The sequence below is a fragment of the Thamnophis elegans genome, chromosome Z (assembly GCF_009769535.1).
Source record: "Thamnophis elegans isolate rThaEle1 chromosome Z, rThaEle1.pri, whole genome shotgun sequence".
In the NCBI taxonomy this organism is placed as follows: domain Eukaryota; kingdom Metazoa; phylum Chordata; class Lepidosauria; order Squamata; family Colubridae; genus Thamnophis; species Thamnophis elegans.
In genome coordinates this window covers 101,412,183-101,437,052 of record NC_045558.1, presented here as the reverse complement: position 1 = coordinate 101,437,052, position 24,870 = coordinate 101,412,183, and the positions used below count along the sequence as shown (strand labels likewise).

General features: G+C 38.0%; 2 protein-coding genes across 4 annotated transcripts; one reads left to right on the top strand and one right to left on the bottom strand.

The window, feature by feature from the left end:
• Nucleotides 1-985: 985 nt before the first annotated feature.
• Nucleotides 986-18,957, top strand: SCRN2 (secernin 2). The gene is made up of 9 exons (XM_032235790.1): nucleotides 986-1,104; nucleotides 2,542-2,730; nucleotides 3,704-3,885; nucleotides 7,818-8,017; nucleotides 10,766-10,981; nucleotides 11,666-11,831; nucleotides 13,624-13,804; nucleotides 14,591-14,767; nucleotides 18,872-18,957. The coding sequence occupies exons 2-8, from the start codon at nucleotides 2,557-2,559 to the stop codon at nucleotides 14,747-14,749; spliced, it is 1,278 nt and encodes a 425-aa protein (XP_032091681.1). The 5' UTR covers nucleotides 986-1,104; nucleotides 2,542-2,556; the 3' UTR covers nucleotides 14,750-14,767; nucleotides 18,872-18,957.
• LRRC46 (leucine rich repeat containing 46) lies at nucleotides 16,852-24,617 on the bottom strand. 3 transcript variants are annotated; one of them, XM_032235791.1, is made up of 8 exons: nucleotides 24,288-24,617; nucleotides 23,211-23,310; nucleotides 22,966-23,074; nucleotides 22,027-22,073; nucleotides 20,288-20,397; nucleotides 19,547-19,616; nucleotides 18,935-19,098; nucleotides 16,852-18,102 (listed from the first exon to the last, which is right to left on the bottom strand). In XM_032235791.1, exons 1-8 carry the CDS (start codon nucleotides 24,295-24,297, stop codon nucleotides 17,726-17,728), a joined length of 987 nt encoding a protein of 328 aa, XP_032091682.1. In that variant the 5' UTR covers nucleotides 24,298-24,617; the 3' UTR covers nucleotides 16,852-17,725. The 3 variants fall into 3 exon arrangements, with proteins under 3 accessions (XP_032091682.1, XP_032091683.1, XP_032091685.1); XM_032235792.1 differs by lacking the exon at nucleotides 24,288-24,617 and adding an exon at nucleotides 24,024-24,167; XM_032235794.1 differs by lacking the exons at nucleotides 19,547-19,616; nucleotides 20,288-20,397.
• Between the last annotated feature and the right edge of the window lie 253 nt (nucleotides 24,618-24,870).

Below are 24,870 nucleotides of genomic sequence, written 5' to 3'. Positions count from 1 at the left end.
TCCCGTTACTTGTCCCAGCTTCTGCCAACCTAACAGTTCGAAAGCATGTAAAAAAGTAGAAAAATAGGAACCACTGTTGGTGGGAAGGTAATAGCGTTCCATGCACCGTTGGTGTTTAGTCGTGCCGGCCACATGACCACGGAGACGTCTTCGGACAGCGCTGGCTCTTTGGCTTTGAAACAGAGATGAGCCCTGCCCCCTAGAGTCAGGAATGACTAGCACATATGTGCGAGGGGAAACTTTAGGTTTACCTAGAAGGAGAGAGAAACTGTCAGGCTTTCAACATTCTGTTATGATGCGTTATAATAGTATTCCTCAATCTGATCTACTTGAATATGTGGGCTTCAACTCCCAGAATTCCCCAGCCCAAATCTTCAAGAGGTCATGGCTGAGAAACACTGCCCTATAATTATAGTTTCAGCAGTTTATGTAGCTTGATATTCACACAGTGGAGGGGAGTAATCTTTCTCCTCCTACTTCCAATATAGATAGAAGAACCCTTACTCTGTTTCACTCCCAAGGAAAAACAGGGGGCGGCCATGCAGCCAGCTGTTTTCCACCGTTAAGCAATACATATCTCCTTGAAGAGATAGTGAAGGACGTGAGGGGCAACACGGCGGCCCATTTGCTACACGGAGCGCAAGTTCTCTTGCCCGTAGAGGGAACGGGAGTCAAGTTCAAAGAGAACTTCGACTGCCGCGGAGCTGCTTAAGAGATTTGCCTTTCCAAACATTAAGAACAATTTAAGCTGCAGCGCCAGACTCTGAGCCTGATAGGTGACTGTAGCTTAGGATATCTGCAAGCATAATTTTCTTTCATTAGTAATTTTTCTTTTAATCAAAAAGCCAACGCACTTTGCAGCACGTATAGCCTGACCAATTTGGGAAGGTACTGAATATAGTCTGCAGGCGCCACCTGGCGTCGCTCTCACCGACTATCTCATTAAAACAAAAAACAAAAAACTTTTTGCAACTTCCGGCCAGATCCCAGGGCAATTCAGTTTGAGGGTCAACGTGGCCAAGTAGTTCCTTCACCTGTTGCCGTCGCCGTGATAGATCCAAGAAGCCCGAAGAAAGCTTAGAGTCCCAGTGGAAGGGGCCTTTGGTGAGTTGAAAGCGCTAGAGGAATTGGGGTTGGGATAAAACGTAATCGGGAAGCCGTGTGGGCTGTGGAAGGGGCGTGAGGACACGCGGACGTGAAACGAGATTTTTGTAATGTTTGCTTGCTTTATCTCAGCAGTTTGCATTGATTGGGTGGAATGGAGAGGGAGTTGTCTCCTAATAAACGAACCGTTATTTCAAAAATAGATGAACGCGCGCGCGCGCACACACACACACACACACACACACACACACAAAAAGAAGGAAACGTGAAAGCCCAAAGTAAAAGTGCAGAACAGGCACACCTGAGCTTAATTAAACCACTTATATTCTTATATTCACTCTGTTCTCGCGGGACTCCGGACCGTAAAATAAACATGTGACTTGAGTTCGCGCAAGACGGTAGACTAAACTGGTTGGCTGGCTAGCAGCTCCGTTTGTAGTGCGAAGGCAGCTTGACAGCCGCAAAGTATCAAAGAAGGGTTGGATTATCGTTGCACAGGGTAACTTTAAGGAGAAATTTAAATGGGATCTGCCGAACAAAGCAGGTGCGTCGCATTGCAAGGAAATATCCAGGCATATTCGCCACAACGAAAAGGATAAACAATAGAAAGAGGGGAAACAATGCAAACAGTGGGTGAAGGATTTAGGTACCTCAAAGCGATTGTTGCTGTTTGATGCAGTGCACAAAATCTAAGATGCCCAAGGAGCAGGAGGTCTTGGCAGGAAAATGAAGAAAGGTTCAGAAGAAAGATTGAGGTTAGAGACAAATATATCATTTATCCCTGTACTAAAGGAAGAAATTGTGCCAAACCATATTTGGAAAGGTAGTTTTGAAGAGGGTTCGAAAGGAAATACTGCCATATGCATTTATATAATTTCTTTGTCTATATCTTTCAGTTTAAAGCTTTAGCAATGTAATGAAAACCATGTGGTACAGACAACACAACCCAGTAATAGCTATTTTTAAGATATTTTCATATAGAAAACTTTCCCCACAATGCAATCTGGAACATGTTAGGTTAAAGACAATTGTGGCCAATTCATGGCCTCAAGAAGTTCAAGAAGAATTGAGTCACTATTGAAAAGGCCCTGGATGGATATGTAACTGTTCTAAGCGTAGAATGAGATGCAATAAGCTAACCAGAGGCTCATCCCCGTGTTCTCCCTACTGTGATATAAAAGTATTTTAATATTTTTGAATAACATGTTACTGTAATCCTAGTCTAGAGGCCATTGTCAGTTCTGTTTTGATTCTGATGGTTTCCTTCTTCCAAACAAAACAAAGTATGCAAAAATCTGAGCCAATCAATTAGTTTTGAGTAACATTTTATTGGTTGTGGAAGAAGAGATGCTCCTCCTGTCATGTAGGGGGGAAAAAGATTTTTATTAAAAAAAATAACCTCCTAGAAAATGAAGGTTACAATGTTCAACTTTGTAGCTTTATGCAGATACAATGGCCAGCTTTCACCCTTCTGTACCATCCTCCTGCGATTGCTTCGTCTCACTTCCCCCAGCCTCTGTTGCCAAAGAGGTCATTTTTGGCAAGAATTCAGATCGGCCAAAAGATGAAGTTCAGGAAGTTGTCTATTTTCCATCCGGATGTCATGTCAAAGGGACAAAGGTTCAGGTGAGTTGAAGTCAGTCATTGGAAAGAAGGTTGGTTGGAAGAGTTGTTTAGGCCTCATTGGCTCTTAAGTATAGGAATCCAAATAAAAACACAGGTTACCACTTTCTGAATAATTAGTTCATTCACCATAGATTGACATGCTTGTCAAATTCGATGCATGAAATCTCCAAGATGAAGTAAAAATACAGCACATTCAAAGTGTGTCTCAAAGGTCCGAGGACGGACCTGGGTAGAGCTGAAGCAAGCACACTCAGGAACCTCAAGCCAACAAAATTTTTAATCAGGCCCAAGCCTCGGTACTCAATGAGTGCAATGCATGTGAACAAAGTTTTTTGCAGTCAGTGCTGGAAGCTTCTGCCTCCCAGCGCACTTTATCAGCAAGGGTCCACGCCTTCTGGCTGGCCGGACACCCCCCCCCCGCTTTGTAGCCACCATCTGGTGAATGTCCTGGGGTCTGGGAAGGAGAGGGCAGCATCTGCACATGGTGGCCAAGGAGTGGCATCCAGATCCTCTGTTGACAACAGCAATGCTCCCCTCCGATCATCGGCAAGTTAGGCAGAATGCTCAGCTGGTGAGCGGGTGGGACTGGGTTTGTCAATGGGATCAAGAAAAAAAATTATGAGATCATCCAGAGCAGTCTTTGGGAAAACACATTCCATCCTGGAAGGAAAGTTACATTTAAATATAAGGATAAGGGTTGTGTCCAAAGACAGTACCCCCTCTTTCCTTGTATTTGTATATCACAGTAAGTAGCTGTTTGCTACTTACTCTTTGTGTAAAAAGAGTAAAGGCATCCTCAGATTAGCACAGCTCTTTATGATATATTTTATGACATTTATGATGTTTTCTTGACCTTAGAGAAGTTTGTAATTTCATTTTTCCAAGTGAGACTTTGACTTTCACGTTGTGGTAAATCAGGCTTGGCGATAGAGCAAGAATTAAACCTCTGGAGTTCTGATGTCTTTCACCACAGTGTACATATATTGAAGTGGACCAGGTAGAAAAGACACATGCAGTGATCCTAAGTCGCCCTGCCTGGCTGTGGGGAGCTGAAATGGGTGCCAATGAACATGGTGTCTGCATTGGCAATGAAGGTGTGTGGAGTCGAGAGCCAGTTGGGGAGGAGGAAGCCTTGCTGGGCATGGATCTTGTCAGGTAGGAAACAATATAATGTGTTGTGTAACTTGTACAACCCACACCCATCACCTGCATATTCTCTGCCTCTCTATAACTCTGACATTTAGGTCTTCGCCACAATGCTGCATCATCACTGAACATTATGTAATAATGTTGCCTTTGCTTCTGGCTTCCTATCAAGTCAACATCAGAACTCGTACTGCTTTATTATTGATCTGATAGGAAGACGGGCTCAGGCAAAGACCACATTCATACATTAACCATGATGTCTGAATAAAGACTTTGAACTGTAAGTTCAGAAGTTTGTATTTCAGGGTTAATTTCCCATCTTTGCTTCCCCTTCAGGCAAATTATTTATTTCCTGGTCTTGCTATTTGGCCTCTCAGTAGAATACGTATTTTTAACTAGCTGCATCCTCTTAACAGCCATACTGTGAAATTTTCTCAAAATTTGAAATGTGTGCACTACCCCTAAAAGATTGGGGAAGTGGCAGGCTAGCAGTGAAGTATATTCCTGCATACTGCAAAGTATATGTCTTTTGCTTCCTTAAGAACTGAGATTTTTTTCAAAGCGTCAGGAAGAGACTATAACATTTGGCTGATTCCTTCCTTTCCCTAAATTTGATTTTAAAATATATGAATTTTCTTTAACTTTATGCCCAGCACAAGCATCTCCATGCCTTTCTGGATTGAGAGACTTTGTTTGACATCACTCACACTTTAGTTACACCCTCCCCCCCCCCCCCGATTGGACTGTTGCAACATTTCCTTGAAGACCACCTTGAAGCTGCACTTAGCCAGAATGCAGGGTGTAAATAGTTGTGAATGCAGTTGAGTATATCCATGTAATATCACTATTTGTCAGCTGCTTGCTGCAAGTTTCCAGGTGACATTCAAGGTGTGGAGTTTCATCTATAAAACTTACATGGCACAAAACCAGGTTATTTGCAGTGTTGCCTTTCTCCAATTATTTTTGCTTGTCTGGGCTGACACCATCCCACATATTTAATAGGATAGGCACACTTCAGGTCCTTTTCTTGAAGCAATGTCACCTGATGAGGAGGTGTTTCTTTTTTTTTCTTTTCTGAAACGCCCTCTGAAATGATCTTCCCAACTTGTTAGCTTTTAGAAAAGCCAGGATGATAGGTGTGGTGTATATAGAGAAGTCCTAATCATCAAGGGTGGTTGTGATTATGATGTTGATATTTTTATCCCATCTTTTATATACATACATACATACATACATACATACATACATACATAGATAGATAGAACAATGACATGCCTAATCAGGTAGTCCTCGACTTACAACCATTTGTTCCGTGACCTTCAAAGCAGAAATGGTGTTCAGCAGGTTCTGACCAGTTCTGGAGTTGTCCTGAGTACCGGTAAATACAATCTCTGAGTGGCCCCGCTCCATCTATCCTCTGCCTCCCGAGTCCTAGCTGATTGGGAAGGAATGGGGATTTTGCAGTAACCTTCCCCTGGGATGGGGGGGGGGAATGGTGATTTTACAGTATCCTTCTCTTGCCACGCCCACCAAGCCACACCCACAGAACCGGTAGTAAAACATTTTGAATCCTGCCACTGATTCAAAGTTACAACAGCACTGAAAAAAGTGAGTTATGACCATTTTTCATATTTAAAAATATTGTAGCATCCCCACGGTTATGTGATCAAAATTTGAATGCTTGGCAACTGGCATATATTTATGATAGTTGTGGTGTCCCAGAATCATGTGATCAGCTTTTGCAACCTTATGACAAAGCCAGATTTACTTAAGAACCATGTTACTAACTTAATTGCAGTGATTTCCTTAACGATTTGGCAAGATGGGTCATAAAATGGGGCAAACTCACTTAACTGTCTTGTTTAGCAACAGAAATTTTGAGCTCAATTATGGATCATAAGTCGAGGACTACTTGTACTCCTGCCTCCTGTTTTCCTCAACAACTTTGTGACATTAATTGGGCTGAGAAAAAGTGACCTGCCCAAAGTCATCTAGCCAGCTTTCAGGCCTAAGGAAGTTTACAACTCAGAGTCTTCTGATTTCTATATTTTAATATTTTTATTAAAAATTGTAGTTACAATAATAAAAAATTATACAAACTAAAAAGAGTAAAAAAAAGTGCAAGAAAGAAAAAAAGGGAAGGAAAACCTCAAGAAAGCGACTTACTATTCTCATCAGGTCAAATGTAAGCAATTTTACTATCTCTCCATTTTAGTTAACAGATATAAAAGTCTTCATCCCATAACTCACTCTTAACTATAGGCCGGTCAAATTACATTATCTTTTCCAAACTAGATATCAGCAAAATCTAAAAGAGACCTTTGAAATAATCACATTATTGAACAAATATAAAACTCAGCATTCCATACTTTTAACTGTAAGCAAATCCAATATCCAACATCTTTATCAATTTAGACGTCAGAAATCCAGAAAGAACCCTCCCCCCAAATTACCATGTCCTATTTTAACTCTGATCAAATAAAACAACTTTATGTTCCTTCCTTTTTCATAAAATTAATCTATTCAAATAATTATTTACCTTTGTCTTGAATTCCTTCAAAACTTTTACAAACCTCTTTAAGAAGTCCAGCAAGCAAGACATTCAAATTACTCTGTTGAATTCGCATTTTTATTTTCCTTCTTAATTTTTAGAGCCTCGTTCAATTTTTTTCTATAGCCAATGAAAGATTCTTGTTTACTTTGTACTTCATAATTATTCAGATAAGTTCTTTCCCAAATATTTTTACATAATAGCATCTACTAGTTAGTTCTGGGAACAGGGTATCATAAAACACACAACATATTGATATGTAGAAGTCAGATCGAAGTCCTTCACAATTCCTCCAAAAAGTCTCAAGTGCCATTATAGGTTGTTTTATCTTATTATGTCTCCAATATTGAAAATATTTCATTTATTCTTTAAAATTGATTTCAAAGGATTATTAAGTATTGCAGCACTCAGTATTTCCAGGCTTGTCGTTTTGATGGTGCTTAGGTTTTTTAAAGCAGTTAATTGGGCACTTTCCAAAGATGGTTAGCAAAGGAAATGCACATTTAGTGTCCTTTGCAGCCTCCTCATGAGAAGCAAATATATGGAGTCCTTTCCCTTCCCTTCCCTTTCTCCTCTCCTCCCTTCTCCTCCCCTCCCCTGAGGGTTGAAAATATCGATCTACATATTGCTTATTCTTAGCTGCAGTTGTCAGTTCTGTCAGCCTTTTGCAGAACTGTCTTCTGTCTGCCATTTCTTCCAACAATTTCCAGGTTTGTAAGGCAGCACCTTAACCACTACACTAAGCCGGCTGTCCACTAATTATTATGATTTTAATTGTAACTATAATTGTTCAGAATGCATCAATTTGTACCCATACACATTTCCTTAATTAATTTTAATTTAATTTAATTGATTTCAGACTAGCCACTAGCCAAATGTAGCTGAACCAAACTTCGGAACCAAAGTAGAAACTGCTCTGATTTGTACTCAGATGAAAGGCCACTAAGAAATCCGAATGCTGTAGGCTGAAGGAATTTTTTTTTAAAAAATCAAGAAACAAGGCAGAGCAAATTTGACAAATCCTGGGGCTGTTCATGAGGTCATAAACAGCTAATTCCAATTTGAAGAAGTCTCTAGTCTGACTAAATCCACATGGGTTTTGGAAGGTATTTTAAGATATGGTGGGTTGCTACAGAATGCAGGGAAATCTCTAGTCCTCAACAATGGGAACTAAGAAAAGATTAAAATACTGTCTCTGTCTTAATTTATTGACCAAATTTATATCCCCCTGATATTCTATCCTGATCCTATCTTCCTCCTTCACCCCAAAAGATCCTTTATCATATATATTGAAATAATAGATTACTTTTTAGAAATAACAATTAATACATTAATTAAGTAGTTGGTAAACACACTTGAAATGTTAATAGCAATGACGACTATATTTCAGATTGGGTCTGGAGAGGGGCAGTAGTGCCAGTGAAGCAGTCCGAGTCATAACATCTCTTCTGGAAAGCTATGGTCAAGGAGGCAGCTGCAAGGAGGCGCCAACTCCTTTTGTCTACCATAATACCTTTCTCCTGGCGGATCGCAAGGAAGCCTGGGTGTTGGAAACAGCAGGACGGTTTTGGGTGGCTCAGAGGATCCAAGGTGGGCATTTGGTGTACTTGTTTTTTTTAAATAATGTACTATGACATATTAGAAGGGTGCAAAGAATTTTGAGTTTAAAATACAATATTTCAATATCATCAGACGTATCCTAATTTTGTCCTAAGTTTGCTAGTAATAGTGATCTGAATGCCAAACAGCTCAATTTCAAGTTGCTTTAACCTTGAATTATAGCTGTTTTAAGCATAGAACATTTCCAGTAAGGTTAGAAAGCAGAGATGTGCAAACCCCATCCACCACCTTATTTGACCTGAAACAAATATAAATTTAATAACGATATCAAAGAAAAACTATTTTGACTCTGAACTTCTTGCTTATGTGAGAGAAAGTTCCACTTCATATGGTAGCCTTATTTCTAAGTAGCCATGCATAAATTTAGTTTGTAAAATTTTTGCCTGCTCTTTGCCAAAACAGGCTTTTTCAGCTGTAATTTGACATTCATTTCCCAGGTTAAAAAGTTCTTCCTGGGCCAGAGGGCTTTTTAAATCCTCAGCAAGCTGGTTGAAAATTGAGAATCATGAAGAAGTTTATGCAGTCCCAGGGCTCAATCTGACAGAATAACAAACATTCCTCAATATAATTGCCAAATTTGTACTGTGATTTCCTGCATTTCAAGAAGGAAAATTATTAAAGATTTAAAACTTGAGAGAAAATCCAAATACCCAGAGAGACAAAAACAAAAAATTCTTCTTTTCCCATATATGAGATGGGAAAATCTATTCATTTCTTATACTTGTTCTACATTGATCTCCTCCAAGGTTTGCTTCTGTATGCCACCAGCAAAATGTTAACCTCAGTTGAAAATATGTTTGTAAAAGCTTCCTGGCAAGCTACTATAAAGATAAATTAAGATCCCTGTCTCTTTGTCAGTCACTTCCTCCTTTGATTATAAAGGATGCCGTATGTTGGATCTTCCCTGGAAGATTCCAAAATTTTGTAAGAATGCTCTTTTAAGAATTAGTATTGATTGATTAAGAGCCTTCATTAATATTTTTTTGCTCTCTTTTGGCCTTTCTGCTACTTGAACTTGAGATTTCAATGTGGATTTCTAGTAGAATATAAGAGAAAATAACTCTAACTATCCATCTAAGCTGCTTAGACATTTCTTCAGGCTTAAGTCAAATTGTTACTGGAGTCCAGCTCTCATTAGTTTTGCAGATTGCTGATCTGGAAGATCGGGGAATTGCATTTTTAGGTAATTCTTGACCTATGATCATTTGTTTAAAAGTTTGAAGTCACAATGGCCTCAGAAAAAGTGACTTGCAATCTGATCTCAAAATTACGACTGTCAGATTCCATCTTCCATGGTCACTTGGTCGCAATTTGTGTGCTTGACAATCCATCCACATCTGCAAGGATGCAGCAGCATGCAGTCATGCGATTTTCAACCTTCCCACCAGGGTGTAGTGGAAGGTAGTCCAGATTCCCAGATGGGAGGGGCTGCATTCCAGAGGAGCAAGAGACAGTAAAGTTTAGATCACAGGTATTAAATTTGCCATGTCATGTTGCCATCACGTGACGTTTTGCAACATTTTCCCCATTTACTGAGCTGGGGTGGGCATGGCCTAAGTATGATGCATCCAATCCGCAGGCCACAGTTTGACACCCCTGGTTTTCATGGGAGGAGGAGGGTCAAAACAGCTCCTCCCTAGAAATTTTCAGGGAGATCTTTAATGATGCAAGTACAATGCTTTAATTTGGCATGATTTCTGTCTATAGTTGAGGAACAGTAAAAGGAAACTGCTTATAAGAAACTCAGCATGCCTTTCTTGATTTTTGAAACTTGATGCTGGGTTCTAACAAGCAAAATCAATTGGGGAAACCTAGTTTGTTTAATGACCATAGTACAAATGTTGTAAAATTAGGTCTGGTCATGTAATGACTCACTCAAAAACTACATCACATAGCAACTGGAATTCCAGTCCCAATTGTGGTTGTAAGTTGAAGACTAAATGTATTCCAAGTGAGGCTATTGACAAGTGCATAATGGCAACTATGCCATGGAGCCCTAGTGGTGTAGTGGTTAAAGATCAGTATTACAGGCTGACTCTGCCCACAGTCTGGAGTTCGATCCTGACAGGGCTCAAAGTTGACTCAGCCTTCCATCCTTCCATGGTCATAAAATGAGAACTCATATTGTTGGGGACAATATGCAAATAAGGCATATATTGTACATCAGCCAGACAGTGCTGCAAAGCACTATGGGGCAGTATGTAAGCCTAAATGCTAAATTCTATTGCTATCATCTAAACCAGCTTAACAAATAAAGTAATTTAAGCATATTTTAAAGAGTTATTTATTCTTTCTTCCCAATACTTATAAAACTTCAGATGTCAGATATCCACTGTAGAAGAGGTATTTCTAGCTGTCAGAGAGCTGTGATGGTGCAGTGATTAGAATACAGTTTGCAAGCTAATTCTGCTGATTGCTAGCAGTTCGATTCTCACTAGCTCAAGGTTGATTCACCCTTCCATCCTTCCGAGGTCTGTAAAATGAGGACTTAGATTGTTGGGGGAAATATGCTGACTCTGTAAGCCTCTTAGAGAGGGCTGTAAAGCATCATAGTGGCATATGTGTTATTTCTATTTCTTCTGTGTGAGATGAGTGGGAAAGGGAATGGCTTTTCTAAAAAAGACTACCTGAACTTATCGTATAAAAAAAGACTGTGCCAGCAATAGAGCAAATTCTAATAATTTAGTAAACAGTATTATCTTTCCTCCAACTATACAGAAGGTGCCCGGAACATTTCAAATCAGTTAACTATTGGTACTGACATCACCAGTGAACATAAGAGTCTGAGACAACATGCTCAAGAGCAAGGATGGTGGAATGGTCAAGGAGAGTTCAATTTCACAGAAGTGTTTTCACTCATCCATCAGCCTGTCCGCATGGAAGCAGCCAAAGCTCGGTATTGTGCTGGCCAGAAACTGTTGTATCAACACTCAGGTGGGCTTTCAGAATATATTGGAGGTCAAATTCATATGGAAATGGGGATCTGAAGGAATGGTGTCCTGCTACTTAAGGATTACTTCAAGCAACCTTTCCTAAGCTTGTCCTTCAATGCTTCAACTCCGAGAATGCTGATTGAATCAGTCTAGGTGGTTCAAAGGCAGCTTCTATTACTCTCTATGTGTGTGAAATTTCAATCCAAAGAATTCCCAGCATAACCAATTCTGGGAATTGAAGTCCAATACATCTGATGGACACCATATTCATGGAAAGGTGCCTTAGCAACACATTATTCACTCAATCCCAGTTCAGCAAAATACTAGAATAGTGCAGAGCATTTTTTTCTAATTTGTACCTTCCAGCTTCCATTTTCAATATTGGCTACTGTGAATGGTAATCCTGGGAGTTGAAGTCATTCCTGTTTGGACATCATTTGAAGTCCATTGCAGTTGGAGGAGGTGTTTTTGCAAATAGTATCCTACCCATCTCATCTGTTTGTTTTCTTCAATGCCTCCATGAATTGTTCTCCAAATTTACCATGGTGCTTTTACAAGTGGCACCTTCTTTTCAGGGTATCTATGAATTCTAACAAATGTAAAAAATATTTTAAAAGTTAAAATGATGGGACAATTGATGTTCTTTTTCCTTTGGTTTTCATGTTAACATTCTTTATCATTGTAGGACAAATTACTGCTGAGACAATTATGTCCATTTTAAGTGACAAAGCCAGTGGGATCTGTGTTGATTCTGAAGGTTTCTGTACCACAGGAAGTATGGTATCCATCCTCCCTCAAGATCCGCTTCTTCCTTGTGTCCATTTTTTCACTGCCACCCCGGACCCTTCTAGGTGAGCAGCAGTTTTGTCTAAAGAGTCTTCAATGCACACATAGGGCAAAGCCAGACTTTCCTCCCATTCACAAGATATAAAACCGTAAGCCACCATAAATTATGTTGCCGTTATTGCAGATTAATCTTCTGTCTTGGTAGGAAAGCTAACAACTGAGGCTTTTCCTTCTGTTTTAATGTGGTGCAAATTAAGGAAAGTGATTGGTGGATTCTGCAGCCTTTGTTCCCTCATGTCACGAGCTAGTCCTCCTCTTTAACATGGGGTAAAGCTAGAAATGGGTGAGCATAGCCATGTACTTAGAATAGCTAGTGTTGCCGTTAGTCGATTTGCCCAACTTAGAGATTGTAGGCATGGAGATGTTCTCTACTACCTGTTGTTTGTCTGGCTATTTGTAATGTTAGGCTTAGACTTTTCTGAATGAGCATTATGTCTGTGTCCAAAAATAGCGGGCTGGTTGACAGATTTCACTCATGAACACCAGATATGGCAGGAATAAGCAGCACTTTATTAATAGAGGCAGCCAAAATCCTATAATGAACTCATTGGTAACAAAACCAGCAATGCATAGCTAGATTTTGTTTTGGTATTGTGTTTTTTGTATTTTTTTACCCCAGTTTATATTATTGTTCTAGGCAGCACAGGACTTGTATTCTCTCTTAAGAGAGCTATCCCTCCATTTTTTTAAATCCATATTTTAAAAACAGTTGTTAATAGTGCTAAACCTGTGTATGTGATGAGATTTATAAAGCCCAGCAACTCTTTTGGAAAATGCTTGTCAGAAAATACATAGGCAAATCCTGTTATCCATAGAAGGCAGTGCCCTAAAACTGGAGAGGGCAAAAGTTATTTCTCCAATAACTTGAAGTGGCCAGAAGAAGGTAGGTAGATCCTACTCTCCTATCAGGAATCACACTGTCAATGAAATGTGCAAAATTTTGCCAGGAAACGAGGAGAATGCTACTTTATAATTGGGACATTTATCTGTCTCCATGGTGGGCTCAAGATGACACAATGCCAGCATGTTATATAAAATGAGTTATTGGGACATGTTTGTGACTTTCTTAATGTCAGTCATCTCATAGCAATTAGGACTGGAAGCAATGCATCTAAGAAATGAATATCTCTGAGCTCAGATTTGTAAGATTTCTTAGGGAAAAAATGTGACATCACATGAACTTGAGCAAGTATTTTTACTTTCAAATGAGACATATTTCCAAAGGAAATTTAAAGCAGCTAGTGTCTGATTTTCTTTCTTGTGATGTTTTGATGCAGTGAAAAGATGCTGGCTTCTTTTGATGCACCTGTGGATTGTTTTGAAATGTTTGTTAACCTTCTTATCACTGTGTAAAACAGTTTTCCCAGCAAGATGAGAACGAACCTCTTGCCAACCTCAGCTTTTCAGAACGCTCCCCTTGAAGTTTCAATAGATGCAAAATATATCTGAACACATTTGAGCAGCATGTTCTTCATTATTTCTGGCTGCATTTGAAAGGAATCAGGCATATGTAGGAGCAGATGCTCATCATCATTTCTAGCCTGAAGCCATTTTTCTGTACTTCAGATTGCATGCTACATATGTGTGAAAAAGAGAAATATTTCATGTGAAGTTTGGGTTACATAACTCTAGTCATACACTGTAATCCAAGGACTGGCTGGATTGTATTGCTGTTTTAGTCTTTCCCTCCTATTCTTGCTCCCTGTTCGTGCTTTAGAGATTTTAAAATTTTAAATTAATAGGAGAGCCTGATTTTTAAATATTACACTAATGGCTTCCGTTTTCTCTTCTTGGCAGGTCTATCTTCAAACCATTTGTCTTTGTTCCCAATATTACTCCCTTTCCTCAGGTGAAGTCACCATGTTTTGGTGAAAAAGACCCCATTAGGGAGACTCCAAGATTTCAAAGTCGAGTGGACCGTCGACACAATCTCTACAAGGAACATCAGCTAGCCTTGGAAGTCACGGATTGTAATCAGGTGAACTTCCACTTATTTCATGCAGCCCTCACAGCTTTAAACTGTTAGGCTTTACCTCTCCTAGAAGGCACTATGGATGGAATTGGCAGGGATTCAAATGTTAGCTAGAAAGAAAAGGTAAGAGCTGATGGATTGTGTAACAGGGCCAAGGAATGCTCCTCTATTGGGAGCAATAGCCAATACATAGACACAAAGCCTTCTGGCCCTGGTTAGCATAATTTGCTAGCTGTGCCTCTATCTCATTGTCCATTTGCAGCTGAAGTTGCCCTTAAATGGCTTTAGGCATTACTGAGAAACTTAAAAGGAACCATCTCTGAAATTGCACTATTTTTTTTCTTAAATACCTAAAAGAAACCTAAATGTTTCTATCAAGAAGTAACATCAGCTAAACCAGATCAGAAAGAGCTAAGTAAGTTTTTTTCCCTCTTGGTAAAGTTCTGAACATTAGACCTGCAGTAAGGAATACATGAGCAACTTAGAAGTAGAGATGATGATGAATTAAAGTAAGTCTTGTAGTTTGCCTAGTATTGCTTTTCCATATATTGTCTATTATTTTTAGTTTGTTCACCTTCCATTCTGTTTTACTTGAAATTTTAAATTAGTATGAGTGAGGATTTGGCCCCACTTCCTGTAGCACACTGCAATCTCCTAGCATTTCTTGCCAGCTTTTGGGTTTGCTTTTGGAGTTCATCTGCTCCAATTTTCATCAGGCAAAGCAATGCTGTAATTAAAAACAGCATCTTAAAAGTCTCTGTTCATATACCATCCTTTCTCCTTCATTCCCAGCTTGAACAGCAGAAACTGCAGGATGCTATGAAAACATTTCAACAGCAAGTTCTGGAAAGTGTGAAAAATGTGTCAACAAGCTCTGTCACTGTGAAACCCCAGGAACTGGCTGGACTCTTTTGCAATTCTGTAGATGCAGAACTCAAACTGTATAGGTGATGTAGACTTAATGGCCAGGTGGGTTGAGGCTTAATCCTTGTGATACTGACAGATTGTCTGAATTTTTCTTCTTTTTAGGGTTTCTATAAATGGTTCTGAGCCAATCTAACAACAGATTATGATCTCTGAGTGTCATGTTAGTAGTAGTGAAGAGCTGAATCTATTTCTTTACTTAGTTGTTTTATAGATAAAATTGGAGCAAAGCTAAGGTTTCTTGATTTTCTGAATTTGTTTCCTTGCTGAAAGGAATATTTGTTTTCAGATGACTCTCAGATCTTGAGCTTTAGCTGACTTCTATTCCTATTCTCAGCATTTCAAATAAGCTTATATTTATTTACATTTATTTAAACATACTATGTTTATGTTTAGCCCTAACTCAAAGGTATTTCATTTATAAACAAGTTAAAAAGCACCAGCCCCAACATAAATCCTTGAAGAACTTCACCTCCCATTTATTCCTACTCATTTCTTTCTGCCTTTAGTTTGCAGTCCATAAAAGGACAGATCCTCTTACTCCACATCTGCTAAATGTACTCAAGCTTTTCATAAGTGTTGTTGACACTGTCAACTTTACAAGGTTTGTGAAACAGGTTTTATCTGTGGAATCTCTGCAGATTTTCCTTCAGCAATTTTTTTTCTGCATGTCAAATTATTTATTGCTTAATTGTTTTTTTTTAATTACATGTCTACCAATTTGCCTGGAACAGATGTTACATGACAAACATATAATTTATGGGATCTCCCTGGGTTCCTTTTAAAGATTAGTATCACCTTTGATTACCTTCCAGTCCTTTGACCATGTGGTTGATTTAAGGAAAAAGTTACTTATTGCCTTCATGTTGCTGGGGGATGGAAGAATGAAAACTATAATGCAGTGATGAAATTCATTTTTTTAAAATTACTGGTTCTGTGGGCATGGCTTGCTGGGTGTGGCAGGGGAAGGAAACTGCAAAATCTCCATTTCCACCCCACTCTGGGGTCAGTCAGAAGTGGTATTTGCCGGTTCTCTGAACCGCTCAAAATTTCTGCTACCGGTTCTCCAGAGCCTGCCAGAACTTGCTGGATTTCACCCCTGCTATAATGGTAATACTCTTAGATTGCAATTATGTACTAAGTTCTGGAAATTACAGCCATTGGCATGAGTACAAGATTTCTGTCTGGTGAGATGGGTTTTAACTATTTGGTAATTTTAAGAATACTTTTATTGCAACATTTTATTTTTTATTTTATTTTTTTACAAAGTAGTGGTGATTTTTTTGTATACTCATTTTGGGCTTGTGTTGTAATTAAAAAATGGGTTGGGGAAGGAAAAATTAAAAGAGATATAACTAAAAATAGAACATCTCTGCAGATAAACCTATAGAAGCATTTAGCTCTATTTATGTAAGACTTCCTTGGGGTTTGTCCACTAAACTGAAGTAGCCTTTTGAATTCTTATGAATAATCTGCATGACATCTGGGGGCTTGTAAATATCAAGGACAGGAGTAGCATTTGCAGTATCAGTTTTGGGAGGCTAAGATTATTGGAATCTTTAAGAGACAAACAGAGGAATGATATCATATGCATTACGATATAAATGTGTACATTAGATGAATTATTTATGTCTTATGTGTAATGACATCAAAATGCATGTGATGTCACTATAGCTCTTAACAGCTAATGCTGCAGGAGATGGGATCATGTTGCAAAGGAATAGGACTAGGAAGAAACCTGAAATCCCCTTTTAAATAAATCAAAAGTGTGCCCCCCCCTTCGCCGCAAATGGCTATTCATTAAATGTCAAAATAATGTTTTGGTGTTATTTTCACATACATGTTAATTATAATATATATTAAACCACAATGAAGGGACACGGTGGCTAAGATGCTGAGCTTGTCGATCAAAAAGGTTTGTCGGTTTGAATCCCTTGTGCCTCATAACAGAGTGAGCTCCCGTTACTTATCCCATCTTATGCCAACCGAGCAGTTTGAAAGCATGTAAAAATGCAAGTAGAAAAATAGGAACCACCTTTGATGTGAAGGTAACAGCGTTCCATGTGCCTTTGGCATTTAGTCATGCCAGCCACACTACCACAGAGATGTCTTTGGACAGCGCTGGCTCTTCGGCTTTGAAATGAGATGAACATTACCCCCTAGAGTCAGGAACTACTAGCACATATGTGCGAGGGGAACATTGACCTTTACCTAAACCACAATGATCACATAACATTTATGCCAAAATGAAACAAAATGCCCTATTAGCACAGTACACTACTATATATGGCTTTCTACAGGATTAATCTATGGTGTGTATTCAATAAACTATTATAAAGAAATCCTAATTTAGCTATAAATGTGAAATAGCTTAGAACTGCAAAGAAACAAAAGTGTTTTCCTGAAAAGAAACTTTGGAGCAGAGTGACTTTCTCAATAAAAATATATAATCTCATACCAGACATTTCAGGTTAAATGCAGAGATTTTATGGCTATCTGTAGGTTTAGATGCACTCTAATTTGCCTCTAAAATGCAAACATTTGGGTTCAGATATATGTAAATAATTTTAGTTCCTAGCCAAGTTTTACTAGTAGATTTAGAATTGCCTAAGAAAGATTTCTAGGTGCAATTTTATAATTCATTATTTTTCTTGGGGCCTTTTGATGTTTCAAAGATAAATTAGTATTTATCATTGTACCAATATTAAAAAGCACAGAGAAGCTCATTATATTTTACTAGAAAGAAAATTTCAGAGGGATGAGTATACCTGCTATTAATTTCCCTGCCTCTCCCTTTTTTCTCAGTAGAAGTGTTTCTTGCAAGTTACTGTGTAGACCACACATTTTTTTTAGTTTTCTGACTGGCAACCCCTACCTCCTCTAACAGATCAGAATATCTTGTTTTTAAAAAAATAATAAGACAGTGCTTCACAAATGAAAGGGAGTATATTTGTTTGCTTAAATAAAGGAATTACATAAGTAAAATAATGTTTCAACAAAATATCATTTTCTTATGTTCTTGTTTGCAGTTTTAGCTGCACTAGATACTTTTCCTTTTGCTATTTTCTGCTGGGTCTGAATCGCTCCTTCATTTTTTTCTTTTGGAATATTCAATCCTGCATCAACTGTTGGATTCTCTGTTCTTTGTGGTGGATTCAAAACCAAATGGTTCGCAGTTTGAGGTAGATCATTTAGAACTGGAGATGTTGATTCTAGTAAACTTAGGGGTTCAGTTCTACTTTCACTGGTGTTGAATACAAGCTGTCTCAGATTCTGTCGTTGCCTCAGCTCTTCCAGACGGACTTCATGTTCCCTCATTGCTGTCTCTCTCCGCCGGGTTGAGCGGCTACTGAATTCATTATGGAGATCAACAAAAAAATCTATCAAAAAAGAGAATTAGGATAAGTTGCAATCGCCATAATCCATTCATTAAAAAATTATCTAGCTGTTTTTAGCAAATTTGCATAGAACTTGCAGAATTGGGGGGGGGAGGTGCAAATTACTTTTGTTAGCATGGATACAAGTGGGTCAGGCTCAAGGTATAGATTGAGCTAAAAGCTAAAAGTACAAAAAGTTTCTTCATTGAGTTGAGTTTGGGGTCATAACTGGTGCATCTATTAGAGAAATTATGGCAGTGAGTAAATATCAGCTCAGCCAAGAAATTGTTCAACATCTCCATTGTTTTTATTTTAAGAATAACAGTTTTAATCAAAATATTAAACATAGTAGTATAGCCTTTATTGTCATTGTACAAAATAAATACAACAAAATTGGTGAATATGATTAAAATACATTTAATCTTACCAGTTTTTAAACAAAGATTAATATCTACCAGATCTTTTTTTCCATCTCTACTCTGAGAATAAAAGAGGTTCTTTGGTGGAGATAAATGTTACTACAATTGATCATAACAAGGACTATATTTGTAATGGTTGTACTTCTTTACTAGGCATAATATTTATTCCCTGCGTATTGTTGCTTTTAACCAGTGTCCCATGATTTCCCCCTTTGTTTTATTTTTTCATTTTTTTTGTGAGGTAAATTAGGTTGAAAATAAATGACCCTAAGATTACTAGGAAACATCAAGGGAATCTATTTCTTGATACCTTCAATATTAACAATATTCACGATAACATTTTTTCATTGCAGAACTGAAAATCTTTGCTTCCACATTGATGTAACCCTCAAAATCTGTTCCTGCAATTGGAATACCTTTTTCTGTGCTCAGCGGCTGAAAGAGTTCTGGACAGTCCTCATAATCACTCTCTTCTGAGCTATTTTCCTCCTCTTCATTATTTTGGAGAATGACTTTCTGCTTTGGGATGCCTTTGTGGTCCAGTTCTATCAAATTGGGCAGAGCTGCCAACACACTCTCTCTAGAAATGAAAATTCAAGACTGATGAAGTTGAAAGTAAAAGTTCATCTCTATGCTCTGTTCTTTGGTAATTAATGAAAATAGGAGTCAAGATCTTTTATATTTAATTATTCTTTTTTTTTGTTTGATTTAAATGAAAGTGATACTATAAGTTACACCATGTTTCTTGAACATTGGCAAAGTGTGGACTTCAACTCCCAGAATTACCCAGCCAATTATTCTGCCTCATTTCCCATGTTCTTAATGGATTCAGAACGGCCTATTCTATGATGTTGCAGTGGCCTTAGCGATGAGGTGCTACCTTCCTGAACTTAATACCATCTATATAGTAGTTTTATGCTGGCTGGGATAAAGGAAGTTCCAAATTCAGCTTGAAGGACAAGAAATTAGAAAAGGTAATTACAGGATGAGTTATTATGAATCAGTATGATTTGTCTTCCTGGTTTTACCTGTAGCCTTTTTGATTCATGCATTTATTTCCAGTCAGGTCAAGGATTGCAAGGTTCAGGGGCAGCTCATCTATATAAACCAGAAGGCATAAATAAGGAAGCTGGTGGAAGTGTAAATGAATACAGATTGATACAGAATTTTTTGGAGATGCAGGGGACTGGTTCATGTTTACATGAAGTATGATCAAACTGAAAATGAACTATTATTTTATTAAATTGCTAAATTAATACCTCGCATATCTGGTTTAATATTACAAGTCAAAATGAAAGACCCAATTTCAACAATACAGTGCTCTATAGTATAGGTTCATATAATATTTTCACAACCCATTGAGGAATATAAGTACTGATCAACATTGTTTGATCCAATTTTTCTAGTTGTAGAGCAGTCCTGGGCATTTTACAGCCCCTAAGCAAATTCAGCCCTTTAACTATTCCTGTCCAGCCTATGTGAGATTAGTTGAAAATTAGAAATCAAATGTCAGTTATTGTGCAATATGCACACAAGTGAGCAGAATTCAACCTGTTGGTTCAGCTCTCCACAATAACCTCAGTTTCTCATGTGACCCTCTTGGGAATATTAATTGCCCACCCCTTTAGTAGAGAATATAGCTCATAATTCAGATGCTTGTTGATTCATGGTTATTGAGAGTCATATTTCCAACATACCAGGAAAACACAAGTTTAGGGATGGCTGGTACAGATGGCAAAGACGAACAGAGGAATAGACATAAGACTAACCTATATCTAAAGTATCAATGCAATTCTGTGAAAGATCCAGAAATTTCAACTTGAGGAGGGGTTGGAGACTCTCTACTTTGTTGATGTAATTCCCAGATAATGACAGAAACCTGGAAGCATGTGAGAAGGCAAGACACTGAAGTTGTAAAATCCTTAAGATAAACAATATTAAAACACTGCCTTTCTGAAAAATGGAAATATACTGAAACTATGATGCACTAATGGGTAATGATGTCATAAAACATGCAATTTATTTCTCACCACCAGAGAGAGTTACAATCCAACTCTCAAAGCCAAGTGAGTATTTCATTACCTGTCAGGGCTGGGAATCAACTACAGTTTTTTTATTCACATTTCTGAATCCCTCTAATTTTAAAATTGGTCTAGTTCTCACTGAAGTGGTAAATATATTTAATTCATTTAAAAAATAAGCAAGCCAAAATAAGGTATAACCATGTTAGTGTTCTTTACTGAATACTTTTTAATTTAGGGACGATCCCATCTGTAGATGTAATATTATGCGCCAGACATAGGCCTTTTATTCTTGACATAAACAAGCCTAGGGAAGAATGAGCGGCTTTGGGGCACTTAAACATATTCTATTTCAAGTCGTTACAACACAACCTCTCAGTGATTTAGCTGCAAGTTATTTCTCTAAAACTGTTACACAAAAAATTGATTACATGATTTAGTTGACAGGAAAAGCAGCTGGGAGTATATACTATATGGAGATAGCTATACTTACATTTATACATGATTATTTATTAAATTTTCATGCTACCCATTTCCCCTGTAGGGTGATTCTGGGTGGTTTACAAATCAAGTAGAAAAATAATTAAAACTACAACTTAAAAATTTAACAACTATAATGAAACCAGAACTAAGAGAAAGACAGGATAGGTTGAGGTCTTACTCTGTCAACTTTCTCCAGCAGTGAGCATTCCCCTTAGGGCCTCAGGTCAACCAGCAACGTCAATTTAATACCTTTCCAGAAAGCCAAAAGGCTGAGAGTGTTCTCGCCTCTTCCACAGAAATAGGTCACAATAGAAAAGACTATTCTTAAACTGCTTGCTGGAATTTCTTAGCAGATGGGATCCATAGCAGGCTTCTTCCATTGGTGCAAGTGAAGCAGACTAGTCCCATTGGGAGAGATGGCTCCTCAAATATGGACCCATGTCATATAGGGCTTTAAAAATAACCACCATCTTGAATTGGTTCCAGAAGCAAACTGGTAACCAATGCAGCTTGCACAATAATGGTATTATATGTGAGGTCTAGAATTTTCAGGTGCCACTACTTTTGGCACCTGCTGCAAGTTTTTTAAGGATAGTCCCATTAGAGCATGTTGTAGTAATGCAGCTGAGAAATTACTATGGCATGATTGACCATGCACAGGGCCTCATAATCCAGGTAAGGGAACTGGTACACAATGCAAAATTGTGCAAAGGCCTAGCTATGAATTCTGCCTGCTCTGAGCAGGAGTCATGAGACTACGAAGACCCCCAAATTGTGGTCCAAATCTGTCTGGGGTAGCGTAACCCCATCCAGAGTTAATAATGTGATTTGTTTGAAGAATTTCATCGATTTTTATCATTTGATGTATATATTTTATCATAATTTTATCACAGCCACTTGGACTCAATGCACACTGAATTGTTTTATTTCTGTACAAACTAAAGAAGATATTTCCAGCTTCCCTTTTTAATGATTTAAATCATGTAAATTAAAAATATACTTACTTCAAGTTTGGAAAGCAGTTTAAGTTTTCAATTTTCTTTATTTGATTCTAAAAATGAAAATAGCACAAGTCTCAGCATGTTATTAAATGCAGAAGGGCACTGGGAAAAAATTCACTATATGAATACGTATGTGTGGAATTTGAAAAGGAGTATTTCTTCAAGCTATTAGGTCTCTATGGAGTCCCTGTGACACCTGGGTAGTACTGTTTTATCTATAAAAGCAACAAGGCTGTCACCCCAAACACCTGAAAAATTGTAGTAAGAAAGTTGGACATATAGATCGATTTATGACATCTCTGCTGCCTATTTTTCTGGTGCATTTTTCTGCTCTATCCTTATAAAGCATTGTAAAAAATATTAAGAATGGCGGATTATCTTTATTTTGGAAAGACTACACCCAATCTGCATCCAAGGGAAATATTTTATCCTTCATGGCAATAGATAAATATCTATTGCCATGAAGGATAAAATGAAGGATTATTTTTAAATAAGATTAGTACTAAACCAAATTCTAATTCACCCTGTCAAGATATCTAGATTCCTCTTTTATAAATTCTGCTAAATATTTTTTTCGTGTACATCTTCAATAGTTCAACAAAAAAAAAAAATAGGCAAGACACTGGGCACAAAAATCATATTAAAACAGTGATCTGTCACTACTACCAAGATATGTGTGTGTGTGTATGTTAGTGATACACTTTCAGATCCTGAAATCTTGAAATCAAATATTTTTAAAACACGCTTCTCTAACCCAATGCTCCAATAGGGATAGACAGTTGCTATCATTCCAAACATTTTTCAAAGGGAGTTGGGATGCAGCTAGTGATACATAGTGGTAGTTAAGATACATGCTTCAAATGACAAGAAAGAAAGAAAGAAATATTGCCTTTCAAAGATAGTGGCGTATTCAGTAGCAAAGAATGTGGCAGAGTATGTTACCTGTTGTAAATAGATGCTGTGGACATGTTTGAATTCTGGCAGGTTGGTAATGCAGCTAATTCTTTCTCTATCTAGCCGTAGGACCTGTATAGAAGTCAAGGCTTCAGATCTGGAATTGGAAAGATGTTTTTCAACCACAAACATTATACCTGTTCTCCTTTCCACCATCTTCCCACCTTGCCAAATTATTACCAGCACCTGAAAGAAAGTTTTGTATCAATTTAAACAATAGTTAGAATACTCACATTTTCTCTGGGTCCTCTTTCTTTACTGGTACTGGCATATTCCTCTGGACAATAAGAGATATTGTCAAGCACACTCCTTCAGTAGAGGGTTGTAAATTTGCTGAAAACAAGTAAACAAAGGGTTAAACAAAGCAAACCTTGTTATTGTGAAAGGTTCATAAGGTAAAGGCAAATGTTCCCCTTGCACATATGTGTTAGTAGTTCCTGACTCTAGGAGGCGGTGCTCATCTCTGTTTCAAAGCCGAAAAGCCAGCGCTGTCTGGAGACATCTCTGTGGTCATGTGGCTGGCATTACTCAACGCCGAAGGTGCACAGAGTGCTGTTCCCTTCCCACCAAAGGTGGTTCCTATTTTTCTACTTGCATTTTTTACATGCTTTTGTACTGGTAGATTGGCAGAAGCTGGGACAAGTAATGGAAGCTCACTCCGTTACATGACGCTAGGGATTCAAACCACTGAACTGCCAACCTTTCTGATCGACAAGCTCAGTGTCCCGTTTTATACTCAGGTATAAAAATAGTAAACATGTTGTTATAAAGGAAAGTATTTCATTTCAGAAAACTGATCTTTAGACTTATTTATTTTCTTGGTTTTGCTCTTAAATTTTCTTTTGTAAAGCAAAGTTACATACAGTTAATTTTTTTATCTTTGCAATTTAAAAAATAATTTGTTCCCTTTTCAAGTTTATCCCCCCCAATAAAATATGGTCACTATAGATATAAACAATTAGTTTGCACATGACTAATTCTAAAATTCTCAATTTTTATTTTCTTAATAAGGCATAGCCTGATTTCTCACTTTCTAATTGGCACACCTTATCCCCCTTGCTTCTCATTCCTTTCTTGCCTAAAAGTGACCCTTTTTCTCCTCTACAATGGTGAAATATTAACTTTTATTTATTTTACTGTTTTATTGGATAGCTGTAGCCACTCTGAGTCATTTTCTGTGAAATGTGTGGCAGTGTGAATTGGATTGATAACTAAATAAACAAACTTTCAATAGTGGTAATTCAGTAGTTCAGTTCTCTAAATTTTCATTAGCTTGAATTTTTACCATATCTTCGAAGTGGAGGACTTACCTTCTGGCATGACTGATCAATCCTCCTGGTGGCCAAAAATGAATATCTGTCGCCTAGAAACGAGACGAGGACGTTTGTCTGAAACAGCTATAGTTTCAGAATCTTCATGAAAACGGTCTACAGCCACTAGAGGGAGGAGACAAGAATTACCATAACAATCCCTTGCATTTACTTAGCAACCAAAGAATACATAGCAGCGTTCAAAAGTCTTTCTATGGTTTCCCCCAGTTGCTTATACGGTAGCAGCAGCTTGGAAGGGCAATTTGTAAGGATTCTTTGTGGATATCCACCCAAGGACTAGTGGTGTGACCTTGGCAACATCTATGGCAGTATTTCTCAACTGAAGCCACTTTAAAGATGTATGGACTTCAGTTCCCAGAATTCCTCAACCACCCACCCTATGACTGAGGTATTCTGGGAGTTGAAGTCCACACATCTTAAAGTGGCTGAGGTTTTTTTTTTAAAAAAATACCGATATAGGGTGAAACGGGCTTATTTTATTTTATTTTTTAAAGTAAACAAACTTGTAAAACTGAAGTGTGGTACCACTGCCTCTAGCAATCGTGCCACTAGCAATCGCGTT

Bases quoted from the DNA above. Each gene is read 5' to 3' on its own strand.
- SCRN2 (XM_032235790.1), top strand. From the start codon at position 2,557: ATGGCCAGCTTTCACCCTTCTGTACCATCCTCCTGCGATTGCTTCGTC. The intron at 8,018-10,765 runs GTGGGCATTTGG...CCAACTATACAG, and splicing joins GGTGGCTCAGAGGATCCAAG to AAGGTGCCCGGAACATTTCA. The intron at 13,805-14,590 runs GTGAACTTCCAC...CTTCATTCCCAG, and splicing joins AAGTCACGGATTGTAATCAG to CTTGAACAGCAGAAACTGCA.
- LRRC46 (XM_032235791.1), bottom strand. The intron at 23,075-23,210 runs GTGAGTATTCTA...TTCCAATTCCAG, and splicing joins AAAGAGGACCCAGAGAAAAT to ATCTGAAGCCTTGACTTCTA. The intron at 19,099-19,546 runs GTAAAACCAGGA...TTTCATTTCTAG, and splicing joins ATGAATCAAAAAGGCTACAG to AGAGAGTGTGTTGGCAGCTC.